Source organism: Podarcis raffonei, chromosome 14 (assembly GCF_027172205.1).
Source record: "Podarcis raffonei isolate rPodRaf1 chromosome 14, rPodRaf1.pri, whole genome shotgun sequence".
Taxonomy (NCBI): Eukaryota; Metazoa; Chordata; class Lepidosauria; order Squamata; family Lacertidae; genus Podarcis; species Podarcis raffonei.
In genome coordinates, this window is record NC_070615.1 from 45,059,377 (window position 1) to 45,081,478 (window position 22,102).

Below are 22,102 nucleotides of genomic sequence, written 5' to 3' on the forward strand. Positions count from 1 at the left end.
GTTAAAAGGTAAAGGTAAAGGGACATCTGACCATTAGGTCCAGTCACAAACGATTCTGGGGTTGCAGCACTCATCTCGCTTTATTGGCTGAGGGAGCCGGCGTACAGCTTCCGGGTCATGTAGCCAGCATGACTAAGCCGCTTCTGGCGAACCAGAGCAGCACACGGAAATGCCGTTTACCTTCCTGCCTGAGTGGTATCTATTTATCTACTTGCACTTTGACATGCTTTTGAACTGCTAGGTTGGCAGGAGCAGGGACCGAGCAACGGGAGCTCACCCTGTCGTGGGGCTTCGAACCGCCGACCTTCTGATCGGCAAGTCCTAGGCTCTGTGGTTTAACCCACAGCGCCACCCGCATCCCTTGCCTTCTACGTTACTACAGCACTAAACCTCTGGGGGGCAGCAGAGAGTGAGGAAAGCGGAGCCGATTCTCCCAGCAGGATTGCAAAAATATTCTAAGATCTCTGTGCCCTACGAATGTCTTCCAAGAGCCAAAGGGAACTTTACCTTAATCATGCCTTTGCATTTGCAAGCGGGGAGGACTTTAAATTTTATTTTAGAGACCAGGGCCACAGCCCCAATGGAAGGGCATTTAACCCTAGCCTCCCATGCAATTCTCCCAACAAGAGTTGCATCCCACCCCCAGTCCAGAAACCGATATTGCAACCAAGAGCTGTTCTCATCCTGGGGAGAATAACAAGGGCAGAGAAGGGTGCAGATTATGGACAATTGCAGCAAAAATCATGACGCTTACCAGGACAGGCATTAATGATGGCACCTTCTGGCTCAGCAAGAATATTCACGCACTGATTGAGAGGCTCGAAGGCAAAGACTACCTGGATATCTTCCATGCCGAGTGGGCAGTAGTACAGGTTGGGGCTTGCAAGAGGCTCTGCAAATGGGGAGAGAGGGGTTTGATCATCAACATCGGCTCAGAAAGATCGGCTCAGCAACAATTCTCTGAAGAAGCAACCCATTGCCCCTGTTGCTACAACTGCAACAGCAGGGCTCATTCTGTTTGTAACTCAAGGGTTAATTCCATTAGCATGAAAGTCAACTAGCAACCAGGCAAACTGACAGGATCTTCTCATGCTCTGATTTACAGTGTAGTTCTGAGGGAGTTTCTACACACACACTCCCTGTATGTTTGATTGCATGTCTTCCTGCCATTTACAAAGCTGAAAGGAAGGAAGACGAGGCCGCCAATCTGTTTATTTCCACTCAAATTATACACTAATTTGTCCCAGTTCCTCAGCCAAGTGTTTTCAGGATTTCCTTTCCCTCTGGACTCCACCTGCGTTGTTTAAGTGACTTTGTTAACACAGGGCCCGCCTTGCAAGGATCATTGACCCTCTCCACCTGTGTGGTGGGGAGCAGGATGAGAGCAGCTACACTGGAGTAGCTGAGACTGCCAGCTGGGAACCATGATGTAATCTCCCTTTTATCGTGCATTTGGCAAGGAGGCCTTAAAACAAGATGCAGTCCATCTTGCAGTGGGTTGGCATTGCAGTGTGAAAAACAGAGGGTGCCAGTGGGGTGAGTGTGAGTGCAGTGGCTCCCCTGAAGTCTCCCTGGGGTGCCCATGAGGCCCCTGAGCCTTCCCACTCACTCGCTTACCCCCTTGGCCTTCAGGGTGGCTACCCTGAAAGTACGTAGAGCTGAAAGTTGGGAGAGTGGCACTGAATTGGAGCAAATGGCAGAACCTAAATTGCAAGTTGCTTGGAAATGCAGACTGTATATGTGTGTGCTTTCACTGCCTCAGGTGGTGCAACAGGTGAGGGCGTCTGGCTGTTGAGGAGGAGCAGTTTGGATCTGATATCCCACTTTATCACTACCCGAAGGAGTCTCAAAGCGGCTAACATTCTCCTTTCCCTTCCTCCCCCACAACAAACACTCTGTGAGGTGAGTGGGGCTGAGAGACTTCAGAGAAGTGTGACTAGCTAGCCCAAGGTCACCCAGCAGCTGCACGTGGAGGAGCAGAGAATCAAACCCGGTTCACCAGATTACGAGTCCACCGCTCTTAACCACTACACCACACTGGCTCTTTAAGCAGCAGGTTGGTGGTTCAAGGCCACTGCGTGGCGGTTGTGGGCAGGAGGGTTGGACCACATGACCCTCAGGGTCCCTTCCAACCTACAATTTTATTTTATTTTATTTTATTTTGACAAAGTAATAATCATAAATAAATAAGAATAAAAATGTGCACTGCGCCACAGAGACCGTTCCATTGTAACTATCCAATCTCCGCAAATTTCAACACCTCTTGCGATGGTTTCGACCCCTTTCCATTTTAACAGTACAAATTCTACAAACGCCCTCCATATCTCCTCAAAATCATTCCTCCTGCATATTCCACCGTCTTATCTTAATGGCACATGTTAATTTATCATTAATAGCTATACCCCACACCTCTTTATGCCATTCTTCCATTTTATATTCTGCTTTCCCCTTCCACTTCCTAGCTTATAATAATTCATGCAGCTGTCAATAAATTTGTGAGTGAGTCCTTCATAGCCTGTGAACCTTCCACCCCGTCGTAAATTGATAACAATGCTACCTCTGGACTTTTGGTCAGCTTTAACCCAGTGATTTCTGTTATCTCCTTAAACACCCTTTGCTAAAAAAATTAAAAAATAATAATGTACATATTTACACCACCACATGTGAATATAATTCCCTGTTTCCTGGCATCCCCTCCAACATAACACCAAATATTCCTTGTTCATCTGATTTAATGTGACTGGTGTTAAACACCACCAACCTACAATTCTATGAGCCTCTGAGTCTAACTCTTGGCACCAACTCCAAGCTGAATGATAACATCCAGCCCCACATAGTTTCAGCAGGATTTCAATTCCTGCTTCTCTGATGCTGCCCATTGCTTTGTTTGTTTTCTCGAGCCATTTTCAGTTATTGCATAATGGGCTGCTTTATTGCCTGACATTGTTTGCGGGTAGCAGACTTCGGACCCAGAGATGGGGACAAAAATCATTTACATAAACAAAAAAGCAGCTAGGTGAAAAGTAGAAGTCCACCAGACTGAAGACAAAACACTTCTAAACATCTTTGGTGCCCTGAGATACCTTTACTTGAAGGTCCCAGGGTGACCTGAGGTTCTGCTTTTCCAGAGGAGCAAGCGAGAAGGCATGGGGTTTTTGTTCGCATTTCACTCCTCCCATTGCAAGGATCATCTGATTCTTGTTTATTTTCTGTTCCATGAGAAAGGAAGCCAGTCTGTGTGACTTCCATCTCTGGGACTATTGTACTTTTTCTTTCTGCTCTGCCTCACAACGAGACATGATGTCTGTATGAGGCCTGTTCCTCTCACACAGTGGTACTTCTGGATGCGAACAGGATCCGTTCCAGAGTCCCGTTCACATCCTAAAGCGAACGCAACCCGCGTCTGCACGTGCTGCGATTCGCTGCTTCCATGCATGCATGTGACGTCATTTTGACTGCGCATGCGCGAGCGGCAAAACCTGGAAGTAAAGCACTCCATTACTTCCAGGTTGCCGCGGCGCGCAACCCAAAAATACTCATCCCGAAGCTACTTCAACCCAAGGTATGACTGTACAGTGGTACCTTGGGTTAAGAACTTAATGCATTCCAGAGGTCTGTTCTTAATCTGAAACTGTTCTTAACCTGAAGCACCACTTTAGCTAATGGGGCCTCTTGCTGCCACCACACCGCCGGATCAGAACGAATTAAGTTCTTAACCCGAGGTACCACTGTACTGATAATCCCAAAGGGTGCAGAAGGCAAACCCACAAGTATCGTTTCTCATACCGAAGGCAGGGCTGATGGTGGTCACTGAAAACTCCATGTGGAAGTCGGGCGACGAGAGAGTGTCGGCCGGGGAGCAGCTCAGAGGGATGGTGATGCAATTGCCATTGACGACGCAGAGAGCCGGTGGATGCGCTAGCGAGGAAGCAAAAGCAGAGCGATGTCACGGGGAGGCAGTTTTGGTAAAACTTCTTCTCCAGGCTACTATCAGGCTCAGGACTGGCTTATTTATTTATTTTAAAAAATGTTTATATACTGCTGTATCATAAAAATGTATCACAGACAGTTTACAACAATACAGGCATCTCTCCCCCCCCCGCCACTTATGCATGCTCATGCACAATCGTGTACATGAGCGCAATATGCATCAGCAGGCTCAGTTTGATCAGAATCGAGTACACACTTCCAGATTTAACACTCAATATATGACTTCTGGTAAATGAGCCGCCATAAATGCTGGAGGGCCAGGCTTTTCAGACTCAGTTACCCATGTACTATCTGAAACCAAAGGGGCTCATTGGTTGTCAGATGTGAAATATATGGGCATTAAAGGGATGCAGGTGGCACTGTGGTCTAAACCACTAAGCCTCTTGGGCTTGCAGATCAGAAGGTCGGCGGTTAGAATCCCCGTGACGGAGTGAGCTCTGTCCCAGCTCCTGCCAACCTAGCTGTTCGAAAGCACACCAGTGCAAGTAGATAAATAGGTACCGCTGTGGCAGGAAGGTAAATGGCATTTCTGTGCACTCTGGTGTTCCATTGCTCCAGAAGCATTTTAGTCCTGCTGGCCACATGACCCAGAAAGCTGTCTGTGGACAAAGGCCGGCTCCCTCAGCCTGAAAGCAAGATGAGCGCCGCAACCCCATAGCCACCTTTGACTGGACTAAACCATCCAGGGGTCCTTTCCCTTTTCCCTTTACCAATATTGGCATTATTTTCAGCTCTCCTATCCCACGACTTAGTCACCCGCCATTTGCAAGTATAATTGCAACAGGAAAACGAGATAAGAACATCAGGTGTGGGTTTCTTTGCAGAGAGGATGTAGTTTTGGAGAGGCAAGTTCCATTATGCACATCCAATGGAGAAGCAAGCTGTTTTACACTGCTCTGGCTAGGCGCATCTATCTCGCTGCGGTGCCCAGCTATCGACACAACCCCCAACTCACCGAGTTTCCTGCGTTTGGGCTCTGGAGCATCAGAGCAGCTGCCTGAGGGTGGAAAGAAAGGAAGATGAAGGCCCAGCGCCTTGAACAATGACTTCAGTAGGTGTGACTCCTCTCTGCCAGAACCGCAGGGATGGAAGTAGCCACACAGCTGGGAGAATCCCTGATATTTGCAGATTTCTGTGTGCTTTTAAATTACATTCCTACTGGGTGAGGACTGACGCCAGGACAGATTCTGAGAGCCCTTCCTTTCCCCTAGAGACTTATGAAATAAGCAAACAGCTTGAAGGTCAAGGGTTCCTTACACCTGCTTTAAAAATAACTATTGTGAGGTTCAGGGAAGTTTTTAATGTGTGACATCTTAGTGTATTTTCGGTCTTTTGTTGGAACCCGCCCAGAGTGGCTGGGGAAACCCAGCCAGATGGGCGGAGTACAAATAATAATAATAATATTATTATTATTATTATTATTATTATTATTATTATTATTATCATCTCCTGTTATAACATGTTGCTTTTGTAAGCTGCCTTGATGCTATTTGCATAAGGCTGGTTATAAATGCCTAAAATAAAAACCTAAAATAAACAAGGAACTGCAAGATGTTCCGCCCTCGGCTGCCGCGCGAACCCGACCGATTCACCTCCTGCTCACCCCGTTTCTTGGCCTCCCCTGGGGTTTCAGCCGCTGCCTCATCTAGAACCAGGTTTCCTGTTTGGTTTGAAATAAGAAAGGGAAAAACAGGCTGTTTATTCATGATTAGACAAGGCTGCATCAAGACCTTTAGAGGCTGTACCTACTGAAGTCTGTTGTGAGATAGACTGCCATGAGGGCATCTCAAATGCAATGCTTTTCTGGAAGGGGAGGGGGGCACACAAGAATCTTACCGAACAGATCTTCCTCAGGTTTTTCTTGCTGGTCTTTCAGCACGTATTCAGCCAAGGAAGCTATTTAAAAAAAAAAAAAATAGAGGGAAAGAATGCAAAGTGAGAAGCTGTACAGGTGAATTTTTCTACAAATAAAAGCTCAAACCTTCCCCACAGATGTAGGGAAGCTTTGGCCCTCTGGGTGCTGCTGAACTACAACTCCCAGGATCCCTGGACATTGACCTCAGCAAGCATGGCCAAGCATCAGGGGTGCTGGGAGCAGGGATGGTGTTATAGTCCAACAAAACCTGGAGGGCACCAGAGACCCTTCTGTGATGTAAGAGCAGCTCATCCAATCAGCACCTGAGGCTTCTGTACACTGCTTGAGTTGCAAATGCAGAAAAGTAAGGTTTTGTTTTGTGTTTGTTTTTTTTTAAAAAAAGAAGGGACAAAACATATCAACTAAGGTTGTGCATTAGATTCAGCTGAAGGCCTGGAAAGGGGATGGACGGGGTGTCACCCAGAGCTGGGTGGAGACAGTCCCAGATCGTCATGGGTCGTGTTGGGGGGTTCAGAGCGATCTGGGTTTGTCAGGCAAAAGGAGAAGGAGCCATTGCTGAGGAAGAAGAAGAGGTCAAGTGGGAAAAGAAAGAAAAAGCAGTGAAAAGGTTTAGGAGCATAGCTGTCAACTTTTCCCTTTTTTTAAGGGAAATTCCCTTATTCCGAATAGGTTTCCTCGCAAGAAAAGGGAAAAGTTGACAGCTGTGGCACTGTGGGTTAAGCCACTGAGCCTAGGGTTTGCCAATTGGAAGGTCGGCGGTTCAAATCCCCGCGACGGGGTGAGCTCCCGTTGCTTGGTCCCTGCTCCTGCCAACCTAGCAGTTCGAAAGCACGTCAAAGTGCAAGTAGATAAATAGGTACCGCTCTTGCGGGAAGGTAAACAGCGTTTCCGTGCGCTGTTCTGGTTCACCATAAGCGGCTTAGTCATGCTGGCCACATGACCCGGAAGCTGTACGCCGGCTCCCTCGGCCAATAAAGCGAGATGAGCGCCGCAACCCCAGAGTCGGCCACGACTGGACCTAATGGTCAGGGGTCCCTTTACCTTTACGTTTAGGAGAGGCCTGCCGAATTGGCTCTGTCTTCCCAAAAGAAGGTTTGAGCTATGTTTGAGCTGTGGAGTACCAATGCAGTGATGCAGTCAATAAAATCCCAGCTCCTTTGTGACCTCTTTGCAGGGAAGATGCCCACCAGCCGTTCTTGGTCAACTGCCTCTCTTTCCTCTGACCCTACATTTAATTAAAGTTAAACCCCAAATATACACCGGGTCTTCCCCCTGATAGATTTGAGCCCAGATCTGTGGCAGGTGATCCTTGGGTCAGAGGGAAGAAGTAGTTTGTGCAACCGTAATATTTGCATTGTTGGTTTGTTTATTAAAAACCACACCGCCATTTTAAAAGTCTTTGACTGCAAGACATCCTAACAAGAAGATCTAAAAGGAAAAGGTCTTGTCCATGGGTAGGCAAACTAAGGCCCGGGGGCCGGATCCGGCCCAATCGCCTTCTAAATCTGGCCCGCGGACGGTCCAGGAATCAGCGTGTTTTTACATGAGTAGAATGTGTCCTTTTATTTAAAATGCATCTCTGGGTTATTTGTGGGGCATAGGAATTTGTTCATTCCCCCCCCCCAAAAAAATATATAGTCTGGCCCCCCACAAGGTCTGAGGGACAGTGGACCGGCCCCCTGCTGAAAAAGTTTGCTGATCCCTCTTGTCTTTTTCTTTACTATGTATTTTGTGATTTTATGTAGCGATTCTGAAATATAGATGCGCTTTTGCTCTTGCAAGATTGAATGTCTTGCCCTTGGCTGGACTTGAGGGACAATTCCAACAGATTCCACATGAAGAAACCTATGTCCCTGTGGAGATGGCAGTACCAAATCAGTGGCGCATGCCCTTCTGGCTTGCACTCTTTATAAAGACTTGGGGAATGAGGTTATCACCCCTCTTTTATTGTCCGTTCCGGGTCGCCCAGTCACTGCCACAGTGCCCTTTCTCTTGGCAGATCAAGAGCAGGTGAGCAGGTGACAGCAAAGGTTGCAAGGTTTTTAGCTGGGGCAATTAGAATAAGATCCACTATTTGACTATTGATTCAAAACCCTAAAATGTATTTTATATAATTGACTTTTTATTTTTATTCTTTCTATATCATATTGTTGTTTTATTGCTGTGGCCGATGGCTGATGCAAATAAAGATTTATTCATTCATTGTGATTTTTGTTGAATGGTCACTTTAAAATGTGAAGGTTCATTATTGCTTCACAAGTTGTGTATGTCTTTAAGGGCCAGGGCAAATAACGAGGCCTAGTCTTACAGCTGTGAAGCATAGCAGGTGCTGCTGAGTTGTATTGATTAAGCTGCGTCAGCAATTGGGTATAGTATATAAGGAGCAGCACCTAGCTCTCCCATTACCCTGGGGGATGGGTTGGTGGTTGGGTCTGGTTTGGTTGTTAATGTATTTAGTGTAAATGGAGTTTTTGTTTTTGTTATTAAAACCTTGTTTAAGTTATTTTTGAGTCCCTTTTTAATGCATGGTGTCAGGGGCTCAGGAGCAGAAGCACAGGGGAGAGAGCAAATAGAGAGCGAAGGAGAGGGATCCGAGGGGAGCGTAGGGGAATATGACAGTGACCCGAGAGATTCCATGAGCTTCTCCAGCGAATCAGAAGATTCCCAGAAGGGGGCGCCTATGGTAAGGGCAAGGAGGGGTCCCAGGGGGGACGCACCAGAAGCAAGGGGCCAGCGGGGACTCCCAAGGCAGCAGCGGAGGATCAGGACCAGCTCCCCCACCAGAGCGCAGTGGGGGGGAAGAGTCACATGTGTCAGGACCAGCCTCTCCTCCAGCGGGGAGAGAAGATGAGTCAGGGCTGACCACGCCCCCATCGGAAAGTGGGGAAATGGAGGGGAGGTCAGGTCCAGCTAGCCTCCCCGAAGGAGGGAGCAGTGACACAAGTGTAACGGTCAGAAGGAAAGTGGGAGGCTGGGCGCACGCGCCAAGTTCAAATGTGCAGGCACACGGGACAGCAGAAAACCCGGATTGGGAGCCAGGTCCTAAAGCCCGAAAGAGGGAGGGGGAAGAGTCAGGGGACTCAGCGTCAGAAGAGTCTAGGAAGGGTGAGACCCCGACGGGCAGGCGGACCCAGAGGAGGAAGGAACAGAGGAAGAGGTGTAGCAAGGCTAGAGTCTTAAACTGGTGTCAGGGGGGAGGAGATTCAGACGGAGCTTCGGCGGTCTAAAGTTAGAGGCGTAGTGTTGCACGCTGCGGCTGTGGAAGTGAAACTGAACTTCAATAAAGACTTTTATACTAAACAACGAAGCAGCGTTGGTCTTCTGTGAGCTGGGACCTCGGGCAGCGCTGACACATGGTCTCCCCAGCAAGCTCTCTGCAGCGCTACTAAACTGCAAATAGCCAACTTCTTTATGTTTTGAACCACCCTGAGACTTGGGGGTATAGGGCGGTATACAAATTTAACAATATCTAAGAAACAAGCTCCTCTCCACCCTCGCCATTCCATCTTCCTACCTATTTTATCATAGGCCTCTCCAGTGTCCGCACACAGGCAGACTTGTTCTCCACTCTCATTACTTTCCACTGTGTAAAAGACATCGGGGTTGTTTTCCTGATCGTCAGGTTCTAGAGTTAAAAAAATAAAACGAAAGAGGCATTAATAGTGCACAAAGACATCTCTGCAACTTTTATCTTACTACACAAAGCATCAACCGCAGAAACACCTTAAATATCTGCAAAAGCCAATCAAGGGTGCCACTCTAGAACACCACACAATTGACAGGTGGGCTGTTTCGCACGCAGGGGCAAATTTCACCTAATAGGCACACTTTGGTATGTAATTTCCCTGAATATACACATTTCTGCAAAGGATTTCCCCCTGATATAATGCATTTCTGTACGTAACATTCATTAGTATATGTATTGTCGCACACACCATACCCTTGTATATGCATTTCAATATATATTTCTTGGCCGGAGAACTGTATTGCAAAATTCAGAGAAGTTAAAATTTCAAAGGCTGGCTGTATTTCAGTTTCGGAAAATGAAAATTGGGTCGGTTTAAGCTGAACCAAATTTCTCATCCATCCCTGCTGGCAGAGTACTGCTTAACCCCCACTGTTTTCTCGACCCATTGCTGCTTTTGGAGGGGCATTTAGGAAAATGGGTCAAGGCAGAGGTTTAAATACACCTTCAACACCCCTCTTCCACCCTGTTCCTACCATTGCTCTCGTAATTTCACTTTAAAGTCTTTGTTGTTGTTTGCTTATTCCTTTTTTTTCTTTAAGAAGCCAGGTGGAAAAACCAGCTCAAAGATATCTGATTTGGCCAGAGGTTGCCCTCAGAGAATGCTTTGAATTTCTGGCTCCCAGAAAGTACCATACTTTTCCCTGCAAAAAGAATGTTTAAAAATTGGGGTCGTCTTATACGTGGGTAGTTCAGTGTGGTGACGGGTGATTGGTTGCTGCCGTGAGTAGGAGATTGTCAGCCGCTATTGCTCTGGTGATTGGTGACTGCGGCAAGGGCTGCTGTTGATTGGCTGTCATTGTGGCAATTGGGCGGGCGATTGGCGACTGCTGGTGGCGAGCGGACAGGAGATTTTTGGCCTCTGCGATGTGTGTTATTGTCAGCATTGGCCAGACAGGTGAGTGATTCCCCTCCGCAAACAAGTCAGGCCAATCCCTCCCCCCATTTTCTTAATTTTGAGTCCCCAAAAATAGGGGGCGTCTTATACTCGGGGGCATGTTATACACGGGAAAGTACGGTACTTCCTGTGCAGCCCTTCATCAGCCATTGACCAGTCCAAAATAGAGGATGAAGAAGACTGGTCAGTGCAGAAGGACTGCGAAAGCAAGGATGAATATTTATGTGGGCAGCAGCTGCAATGTACCCCAAACCAGCCAACCTGGCTTTATTTCCTAGATGCAGAACTGCCCTGGAAATGCCTCTTCCATTGTTTCTGCGCTTTCATCTTGTCCCCTGGGTTATCTGACTCTTGATGTGTCTTTTGCAGCTTTCACAATAAAAAACATTATGGGGCGTCAGGTAGATGAGAAAACAAAACGAGCAAGGGATTATTCTTCATGTCGCCCGGGGGGAAAACTCACCTGTTTCCACTACCTCCTTATACAGAACCGGAATGTCGACGTCACTGAACAGGAGGTCCAGGTAGCTCTTCCCAGCCAGGACTCCTGGGTCCATGGTGTCACCTGAAAGCATCGCCACCATCATCAGTAAAACGAAAGATGTATGATTCAGTCGCTTTTGGCATTCGCCTGGCTCACAGGTGCCCTTCCGCTCCACACGCTTCCCAATTCCCCCCCCCCACACACACACATACACACACACACCTTTGCTTAATAAAACTTGTTTCATTTCCTCTATATTAGTGCTGAAACCAGTTAGGACTTGCTCTGTTTAGCTCGTGTTTTTCTCACGCCTCTCAAAAAATGCCCACATCTGGGGTAGGTTTTTTTTCCTAGCACGGGTCAAAATTGTACAAAAAGGTGTGAATTTGTGTGCATTTTTAAAACGCAGGTGCTGATTTGCCTCAGTGCTTTAAAGGGAAGTGCCCCCCCAGTGCTCAAAAACAGGAAACACACACACACACAGTACAGTGGTACCTCGGGTTACATACGCTTCAGGTTACATACGCTTCAGGTTACAGACTCCTCTAACCCAGAAATATTACCTCAGGTTAAGAACTTTGCTTCAGGATAAGAACAGAAATAGGGCTCTGGCGGCGCGGTGGCAGCAGGAGGCCCCATTAGCTAAGGTGGTGCTTCAGGTTAAGAACAGTTTCAGGTTAAGTACAGACCTCCGGAACGAATTAAGTACTTAACCAGAGGTACCGCTGTATATATGTGTGTGTGTTAAATGCTTGCAACTTGGTCTGATTGGCATGGATAATTTAATCGATAAGCTTCATCCGAAGAGAAATCTGCATGGTTCTCCTGCCCCCTTTCACCTCATGGCAACCCTGTGAGGTAGGTAATGAGAGTGTCTGGACTCTGTGTCAGCCAACGATGTTCATGGCTAAGGGGGAATTTGAACCTGCAGCTTTTCAGCACTCTGACCACTGCACTGCACTACCTCAGCAGTAATCTGTCACAACATCACATTCACAGCAGGATCCCTGATTGGCTGGGATCCAACAGTGAAGAAGACTTTCCAAGTTAAATTTCTTTTAAAAACAAAGAAATATGGAAATCTCTCTTGCTCTTCATTTGAGAGTGCATACCCTCCAACATTTCTCCGATGAAAATAGGGATGTCCCATTCCATAATGGTAATTTTACTATTTATACCCCCCCCCATCTTATTGGGGTTGCCCCAGCCACTCTGGGCAGCTTCCAACATATATAAAAACATAATAAAACATTAAACATAGAAACCTTCCCTATACAGGATTGGGAGTCAGATAACGCCATACCCTCCAACATTTCTCCAATGAAAATAGGGACATCCTAAGGAAAAGTGGGACATTCCAGGATTGAATCAGAAACCGGGACAGCTTCTCTAAATATTATTATTATTATTATTATTATTATTATTAATTTTTTATTTATACCTCGCCCTTCCTGGTTCAAAAACCGGGCTCAGGGCAGCTAACAACAAATTTAAAACACTTAATTATAAAAGCAGCATAAAATACAGTATAAAAACACGAATAACAATAAAATTCAAAAATCAATTTAGGGGAAATAAGCATTATATAATCCCCAGGGCTAGCTGGCTGAATTGGTCCTATTTGGGCCAGCAAGGAGACTTAGCTGTGGGGTCTCAGAGCGGGTGATCTTCATAAAAGGGGGGGGGGGAGGGAAGAGAAGGGAAATAAAAGATCAGGCTGAGGGATGTCCCTGGAAAACAGGGACACTTGGAGGGTCTGAGAGCTGGCTTTGCGTTTGACTGTCCAACAGTCGAGGTGCAAACAGCGGCCAACTAACCTTGAGGCCCTGGCAGTTTGCTAATCGGTCTTGAGCAAAACCGGCGCATTAGCTAGCTTCACGTTTTGCTTTTCAGAAGAATGAAATGTCGTGCCCATTTAATCCTAAATTATAGGAGGACGCTGAAAACGTTAGCGCGGAGGTGGCGCCCTTTGCCTCCTGACCATGCCCTGGTTGTGGTCACAACATGTGATACGCCTCTCCGCATCTGGCGGCATCTGGCAGGCCGCTGTGGGGGAAGAGGATGCCAGACTAGACAGAAACCACTTTGATGGTCCCCCTCCCTTCTTAGACATTTCCCTTCTCCCAGCCCACAGACAAACTGCTGCTGTTAACAGGAACAACTTTCTGCGTTTCGATTTGAGTATTGTTTTGGTAGCGTAGCTTGTGTGGCAGTTGGCGCCAAATAAGAGAAGAAAGAAAGTCCTGCTGGAGAATCACCCCCTAAGCAGCTTCTTGGATCCAAGTGCGGGACTTTGGACTGGTATAACAGGAAACAAGATGCTAAATGAGCTCCAAGTCCCCTCTTCCTTTGCAGGCGGATATGGAAGACTCCCTGGTCCTGAATGGGGTAACTGTGTCCCTGAAGGACCAGGTACTCAGTCTGGGAGTCATTTTGGGCTCACAGCTGTCCATGGAGGCGCAGGTCAATTCTGTGACCAGGTGTCTACCAGCTGCATCTGGTACACAGGATGAGACCCTACCTGCCCGTGGACTGTCTTGCCAGAGTGGTGCATGCTCTGGTTATCTCCCGCTTGGACTACTGCAATGCGCTCTACGTGGGGCTACCTTTGAAGGTGATCCGGAAACTACAACTAATCCAGAATGCGGCAGCCAGAATGGTGACTGGGAGTGGCCGCCGAGACCACATAACACCGGTCCTGAAGGACCTTCATTGACAGTACGTTTCTGAGCACAATTCAAAGTGTTGGTGCTGACCATTAAAGCCCTAAACGGCCTCGGCCCAGTATACCTGAAGGAGCGTCTCCACCCCATCGTTCAGCCCGGACACTGAGGTCCAGCACCAAGGGCCTTCTGGCGGTTCTCTCACTGCAGGAAGCGAGGCTACAGGGAACCAGGCAGAGGGCCTTCTCAGTAGTGGCGCCCGCCCTGTGGAACGCCCTCCCGTCAGATGTCAAGGAAATATACAACTATCTGACTTTTAGAAGACATCTGAAGGCAGCCCTGTAACGGAAGATTTTATGTTTGATGTTTTATCGTGTTTTTTATATTCTGTTGGGAGCTGCCCAGAGTGGCTGGTGAGACCTGGCCAGATGGGCGAGGTATAAGTAATAAATTTTATTATTATTATTATTATTATTATTATTATTATTATTATTATTATTTCTGCATACACTCTGTGTCCCTTCATTGGGCAGCGCATAGTGGCTGCTGCAGAGCAAGCAAGGAGTAGGCGAAGCTGCCGCCGCTGTGTGAGTCGCCAGCTCTGAGATGCATCTACAAGCACCACGTGGCTAATAATGTGCTAACAAAATATTTATAACATTATATTGTTCCACCATTCATAAGCAGAATATATATAATCCTTGCATCAAGTCACAAATAATAGGAACCAAACAAATGTTCCATGAACCGAATTGGAAAGCGTCAGTCAATATCAAAGAACACTGAAATGAAGGCAAAGTGCATTTCAACAGTCAAAATCTTGCAGATGTGCGGTGATAGGGGTGCCGAATAGTTTTAACGAACTGCTTCAATAATGATTCTTCGTCAGCAAATAAGTTGTCCCTACAGGTACTTCAAATAGCAATGGATCGGCAATCACTTAACAGTGCAATCACTTAACAGCCGCAAGTTGCTTGCGGTTGTTCAGAGTTTTGTTTTTGCAACATAGGGGATTACCTTTGTTGTATAGCTCTGAAATGCAGGTAGAAAGCAGAGCCGCCCTGGGTGGGAAGAAAGGGGGAGTGGAGCAGGGGTCAAGAAGCCTTGAATATTTATTTATTTGTTTGTTTGTTTATTTATTTATTTATTAAAACAACAACAACATTGCCCCTTTCTGTGAATAATTTATTCTTTGGTATGTGTTTTTCTTTTTGTAAATCTACCAAAGAAAAAAATAAATCCAGGATTAAGGGGTTTTCTCAGATGCTGGAGGGTCTGTGTGCTTTGTCCCACTGATATAGTGGTGGTGGAAATGTTCTGTGGGTGAGGGAGACAAAAATGGGGGTGGGGAGGTTCAGTTGGGGGACAGAGTGAGAAATATCCCTATTTTCATCTGAGGAATGTTGGAGGGTATGCGTCTGGTGGTGTCTTCCCCACTTCCCCAAATCTTTTATTGGTTCCGGTTCTGCATCTATCTATCATCTATCTATCTATCTATCTATCTATCTATCTATCTATCTATCTATCATCTATCTATCTATCTATCTATCTATCTATCTATCTTTTTCCTGGGGTACGCATACCCCTAAACGTTTTGTGAATCTAAGTTTGGCCTCATTGAGGGGCAGTATTTCAATATGAGTAAGAAAATGAGAGTACCCCTAAACATTTTTTAGGAAAAAAGCACTGTGTGTATATGTATATGTATATACATATACATTGTTGTTGTTGTTGTTTAGTCGTTTAGTCGTGTCCGACTCTTCATGACCCCATGGATCAGAGCACGCCAGGCACTCCTGTCTTCCACTGCCTCCCGCAGTTTGGTCAAACTCATGCTGGTAGCTTCGAGAACACTGTCCAACCATCTTGTCCCCTTCTCCGTGTGCCTTCAATCTTTCCCTACATCTACACCTACACACACACACAAAGCAACCATCAATATTCCACAACCCCACCCCACTCAGAAGCACAAAACGTCCATTTAATTCTATTTAACTTCTAAGTTGTTATGTACTGAAGTTCTCGCCCTGAACCAGCAGGGGGATACTGTAGATAGTTATGCAAATAAGGGATCGAAAGTGACGTTCAGTGATTGGATAGTTTTAGAAAATTGTTACAGTTATGTTGTACTGGAGCTCTATATAAGCAGGCTGACTGAACCCTTCAGTTCAGTTTAGTTCTGTTCTGGCCTGTGAATAAACAAGAGCTGTTTGAAGAATCTGTGTCATCTGATATGTTCACCCACAACTTAACATAAGTCATTTCAGTTTTTCAATGAAGGTACTGTTCCACAAACGGTGTTTGTGTCCTCGGAGACCCATGACCATGTTCTATCAGTGGTGTGCATGCGATAGGACCCTGCCAGGTTGAGGGGAGAGCAGTGGTTTTCTTGTGTCTCGGACACGGGTTTCCTGGTCCACTGGCCCAAAGAGGAGGGTCTGTGCAGATGGTTTGGTGCAGGGGCACCAAAGAAGGATGTCAAAAACAGCAGAGCAGTCAGGAGGTGAGAACTTAAAAGGCAGCTTGCAGAACCTTGCTGCTGTTAGAGACTAGGGATGGATGCCAAAACAACAAGCCTTTATTGTGACTTCTCTGTGCCTTAGCAAGCGTCTCAACACATTACTCATACAGGAACTGGCATATGACTCTTTGGCCAGAACCTCCCATTGGTCCACCTGGCCAATGCAGGTGGCAGGCATCCAAGTCTTGCAGATAGCTCCCTTCCCTAGGCCAATAGGCCAAGCATCCCAAGCTCACAGATGCTTAGCACAGCATCAAAGGAAGCCAATTAGCTGATAACAAAGCAAGAAGGTAAACATAGACAAGCTCATTCTTGCAGCAGAGAAGAGTTGGTTAGTCCAAGGGTTAGCTTGACTACCAAAAGAATCAATTAGCAGGAATAAAATTATGATGGAAAGTGCAAGATAAGAACCCCGAACTGCCAATGGCACTACAGTGGTACCTCAGGTTACATACGCTTCAGGTTACAGACTCTGCTCACCCAGAAATAGTACCTCGGGTTAAGATCTTTGCTTCAGGATGAGAACAGAAATTGTGCTCCGGCGGCGCGGCAGCAGCAGGAGGCCCCATTAGCTAAAGTGGTGCTTCAGGTTAAGAACAGTTTCAGGTTAAGAACGGACCTCCGGAACGAATTAAGTACTTAACCCGAGGTACCACTGTATCACTGAGATGCAGGCAGAAGGCAGAGCCGCCCTGGGTGGGAAGAAAGGGGGAGTAGAGCAGAGGGCAAGAAGCCTTGGTTTTTTAAAAAATACAGTGGTACCTCGGGTTAAGTACTTAATTCATTCCGGAGGTCCGTTCTTAACCTGAAGTTGTTCTTAACCTGAAGCACCACTTTAGCTAATGGGGCCTCCTGCTGCCACTGCACCGCCGGAGCACGATTTCTGTTCTCATCCTTAAGCAAAGTTCTTAACCCAAGGTAATATTTCTGGGTTAGCGGAGTCTGTAACCTGAAGCGTCTGTAACCTGAGGTACCACTGTAAACAACAACAACAAGATTGCCCCTTTCTGTGGCTAATTTATACCTTGGTGTGTGGTTTCCTTTTTGTAAATCTACTGAAGAACAAAACAAAACCACCAGAATTAAAGGGAGCACGTTAAACCACAGATCTCAGCTTACATGGAAAAAGCAGAAGGGGTGTGTGCAAAAACCCCCCCACACCGTTTCGATGTCTCCTCTGATCTGAAATGTATCTGTATTCAGTCGCATTCTGAATGCTGGAGAGATCTAACTGGGACATTTTGCAGTTTAACTAGTGCATGGGTAGGCAAGCTAAGGCCCGGGGGCCGGATCCAGCCCAATCGCCTTCTCAGTCCGGCCCACAGACGGTCCCGGAATAGCGTGTTTTTACATGAGTAGAATGTGTCCTTTAATTTAAAATGCATCTCTGGGTTATTTGTGGGGCCTGCCTGGTGTTTTTCCATGATTAGAATGTGTGCCCGGCCGCCGCTGCCACTGCCAAGAGCCCTTGTGATGGCCTGGGACTTGGGCTTGGACTCGGAACCGGAGGAGTCTTAGTCCGCACCAGATCCTTTGCCTCAGGCATCATCTGAACCAAGTCTGAGGCCTGATCCTGAAGAGCCCCCGTCTGCACAGGTTCCCCTGCAACAAGCACCAGCTGGGCCGAGTCAGGGGCCTGAGCCTGCCCTGGCTCCAGATGTGGGGATTACCTTGTTGACTTCAGCTGGGCAATCACTTACAGCTGCTCCACTACCGGTTGGGTCAGGGGAGGCTGAGGCAGACCCTGGGTCTAGTAACCCACCGATATCTCCCGAGCTGCAGAGACTCAGGTCTGAGAGAAGGAGAGACCTGAGTACTCGCAGGAGGAGTACTCGCCTTTGGGCGAAACAGGGAGGTGAGTCGCCGGGGGATCAGGACCGGCCGTTACCCCGACAAAGATAAAAGGCTGACGGACCCCGCCCCAGGTTGCGGGAGCAATGTTGCTGTTTGCCAGAACCTGCCTGAGACCGTGACCTTGCCTGGTTTCCTGCCTCATGTCCTGCCTTGACCCTGCTGGACTGACTCCTAGCGGAACCTTTGGGTTCTGGCCCGGTCCTGGACCGCGTTTCACGGGTTGACCCCGGGCCCAGCACAGCGCTGACCTGGGGGGGGGGATGAGGAAGGAGTTGGGGGAAAAGCAGTGGCAGCATCTGCAGCAGCGGGGTGGCACACGCGGTGGAGCTGGATGGGCTGCTCCTGCAGAAAGGAGCAGGCAACGGGGCGGCAGCGGGGGGCGGCACCACCCGTCGCAGGGTGCCTTAGGCCAAGCCCTCAAGCCAAGCCCAACAGATGGACATAACCTCTCCCCTGGCGCCAGGGATGTCAGCTCCGCCGGCCATGCGCATGCTCCTTTCCCGCCCGGGGAACCCGCCACCCACCACAGTGCGGGCTTCCCTCCCTCCAGGCCGCCCTAAATTTGGGGGCGCTGGGAGGATCTTTGCACCCTGGCGCCACATATGCTAAAGACGGCCCTGAGTGGAAACCTGCCTCCAAATGCAAAATGAATCCAATTACCTTCGCGTTCCAAAGGCTGGACCACTCCAGTGTAAACTGGGCACCACACAGTGAGAAATAGGGCTTAGAATCCCCCTTGCATGCTCTTCTTTGTGCCCCCCCTTTTAAAAGAAAATTGAATACCTGGGGTTTTGGTGGTGGACCCCTGGAATGTGCTCACCCCAATTCCCCCCACCCCACTGTTTGCTTTCAGCCCATATTGTTGCCCCACTCCCCAAACCCCACAACAGGCAACAAACCCAATCAAACCCAAATTTTCCTTATCAGCAGGGTGCCAGTAGCTCTGAATGCCATTTTGCTGAATCATAAGAGCACCTGAAGCTTTGTTATCGCAGTAAATGACTCATTGGCTCACCGCCAGGAGGGGGAGGAAAAAGGGAAACACAACAAAGGACTGGCCTCGGTTAGTGCAACATCAATAGGCACGATGGTACTCAGATTATTGGTGGGTGCATTAAGGAAACCCACAAGCACCCTCTGACTCCCCATAAAAAGGTAAAGGGACCCCTGACCATTAGGTCCAGTCGTGACCGACTCTGGGGTTGCGGCGTTCATCTCGCTTTATTGGCCGAGGGAGCCGGTGTACAACTTCTGGGTCATGTGGCCAGCATGTGGCAAACCAGAGCAGTGCACGGAAACGCCGCTTAACTTCCCGCCGGAGCGGTACCTATTTATCTACTTGCACTTTGACGTGCTTTCGAACTGCTAGGTTGGCAGGAGCTGGGACCGAGCAACAGGAGCTCACTCCATCGTGGGGATTCGAACCGCCAACCTTCTAATCAGCAAGTCCTAGGCTCTGTGGTTTGACCCACAGCGCCACCCACGTCCCTCTGACTCCCCATACATTTAGCCAAATCATATCCCTACTCACAACCTTTGGGAAACAGGAACTGAGGGTTCCCATAGGTGAAGGGGATAAGCATGGAACCAGAAATTTAAGGGGAGGGAGCTGAGCTCTAAGTCATGTTAGCACACTCTTGATCCTCACCCTACTCAGAGAAGAACATATCCGAGACACCTGAAAAGCAGCAGGGAGCCTTCCAGATGGATGCTCATTCGGCAACCAGCGCTCCCTCCACCTGTGCAAGATTTACACAGTGTTTGCACAACGCCGTTGGCATGAAAACGCCCTCCTGTATTTCCCTTCCTTCTGTTATACTGGATTTAACCCTTTCCCCCAGGGTGAACCTGATAAGTAGGCCTGGCACCAGCAAGTCAGACAGGTCAAGGGTCTGGGGGAGGGGCACGGGGGCCCCTTCACCAGCCCGACTCATTTGTGGCGCCCTTCATCCTCCCACTGGGTCTCTGGATACAAGCAGAGCATTCGAGAGCACTGCTACCCATCTATAGTTGAAGTATGTCTGGGGCCCCAATGGAGGGCACAGAGCAATGCTGCCCCTAGTGGTGGCAGCAGAGGAAACAAGTGGCGCTCACAGCTGCTGAGATCAGACCAAGTCCTGACCTGGCCGGAGGGTGCATGTGTGTGAGTCCCACTGTTGGCATCATGCCAAGCTCCCAAAGGCTGGCCAACGAGCTTACCAAAAGAACCCCACCCAGTTGCCAACGCCTCATTTGCAGTATCTGAGCAACAGGACCGCAGCACTGAGCCCCTACCTGGAGGCCCGGAACAAAAACAAATCTAGCAAACCACATAAGGCAACCGTGCCTCTGAGGGCAAAAAAACCCTGGGTGCGAAATAAAGAGAGCAATTTCCCAGGTGAGGACAAGAAAGCAAAGTAACAGCTGTTTGGATTTGCTGTGGCTCAAATAGACTTTCCCAGAGGAGGCAATGAAAAACAAACCAACCCCCAAACCGTGGAAAGCACTGCCCTGCACCCCAAGATTTTCCAGTAGGCAAAGCAGGGAACAGGAGGAGAAAAGGAGGCGATGCTCTCGAGAAAGAAGGCCATGTGGCGAGGATGAGAAAGAGGAAGAAAACTGACCTTGGAGAAGCTGACTGTCAAATGGTCCCATTCCGAAAATCTGCAAGGTGCAGGTTTTACAACTGAGATGCTCAAGCAGCAGCTCAGTCATGTAACAGAAGAGGAACTAATTAAAGTGATCTCTCTCTCTCTCTCTCTCTCTCTCTCTCTCTCTCTCTCTCTCTCTCTCTGCACAACCCAGAAGTGGGGAGTTTGGGAATGGCCATCACAATACTGGGGAAATCCCGGAAAGGGGACAAAATAGGAAATCCCCTTTTATTCTGGCACCACCGGTCAAGAGCAGGAAGCATCCTCCTCCCTGCTGCACACATTAAATATGCCACCTGTTGCACAACTTTGAAGGCAGCCCCATTTAGTTTCCTAATCTGCCTCGCTGCAAAAGAAATAAACAAACCCACAGTCCTTCCTGCAAGGAGACTTTGCAAAGCCAGAAACTTACCGGACGCTGGGAGAGCCCTCTGCTCCACTCTCCCCCCTTGAATGTCAAGACAGCACACGAAACCTCAGCCTCAGTCCCACCCCAGGAATAAAAAGAGACCACCACATGAGACCTTCTGTTCACCGTCCATGCAACATGCAGCTCATGAGAGCAGAAGTGAAAGTAGGCAGGAGTGTGCTTTATTTTCACTTTCGGTCCTATTTTGTTGCTTGTGATCCAAATTTATCTTGCCATACTGTTTTCAGGAAGCCTGCGGTACACTCCCACATTAACTTCAACAGAATGACTAATTGTTATTGCTGCATACCACCCCTACCTCCAAGTGATGTAATAATAATAATAATAATAATAATAATAATAATAATAATAATAATAATAATTCTTATTCTTATTCTTTATGTACCACCCGTCTGACTGGTTTTCCCCAGTCACTCTGGGCAGCTTCCAGCAAACTAAAACACAGTAAGACATCAAACATTAAAAACTTCCTTAAACAGGGCTGCCTTCAGATGTCTTCTAAAAGTCAGAAAGTTCTTTATCTCCTTGGAATCTGATGGGAGGGTGTTCCACAAAGCAGGTGCCACTACCGAGAAGGCCCTCTGCCTGGTTCCCTGTAACTTCGCTTGTCGCAGCGAGGGAACCGCCAGAAGGCCCTTGGAGCTGGACCTCAGTGTCTGGGCTGAACGATGGGGATGGAGACGCTCCTTCAGGTATACTGGGCCGAGGTTGTTTAGAGATATAAAGGTCAGCGCCAACACTTTGAATTGTGCTCGGAAACGTACTGGGAGCCAATGTAGGTCTTTCAGGATCGGTGTGATATGGTCCCGGTGGCCACTCTCAGTCACTAGTCTGGCTGCTGCACTCTGGATTAGTTGCAGTTTCCGAGTCAAAGGTAGAGTGCGTTGCAGTAGTCCAAGCAGGAGATAACCAGAGCATGCACCACTCTGGCGAGACAGTGCGCAGGCAGGTAGGGTCTCAGCCTGCATACCAGATGGAGCTGGTAGACAGCCACCTTGGAAGCAGAATTAA

At 48.0% G+C, this 22,102-nt stretch overlaps 1 protein-coding gene across 1 annotated transcript in view; it reads right to left on the reverse strand.

Annotated features, from left to right (window-relative positions):
• CIITA (class II major histocompatibility complex transactivator) overlaps positions 1–21,236 on the reverse strand; it is a 42,913-nt gene extending 21,677 nt beyond the window's left edge. The window contains exons 1-8 of the mRNA XM_053364564.1: positions 21,074–21,236; positions 10,973–11,074; positions 9,381–9,491; positions 5,827–5,886; positions 5,594–5,650; positions 4,946–4,987; positions 3,787–3,918; positions 755–892 (exon numbers count right to left, since the gene is read on the reverse strand). Of these exons, the coding sequence (XP_053220539.1) occupies positions 755–892; positions 3,787–3,918; positions 4,946–4,987; positions 5,594–5,650; positions 5,827–5,886; positions 9,381–9,491; positions 10,973–11,066 (634 nt within the window). The 5' untranslated portion in view covers positions 11,067–11,074; positions 21,074–21,236. The remainder of the gene's footprint in view (positions 1–754; positions 893–3,786; positions 3,919–4,945; positions 4,988–5,593; positions 5,651–5,826; positions 5,887–9,380; positions 9,492–10,972; positions 11,075–21,073) is intronic.
• Between the last annotated feature and the right edge of the window lie 866 nt (positions 21,237–22,102).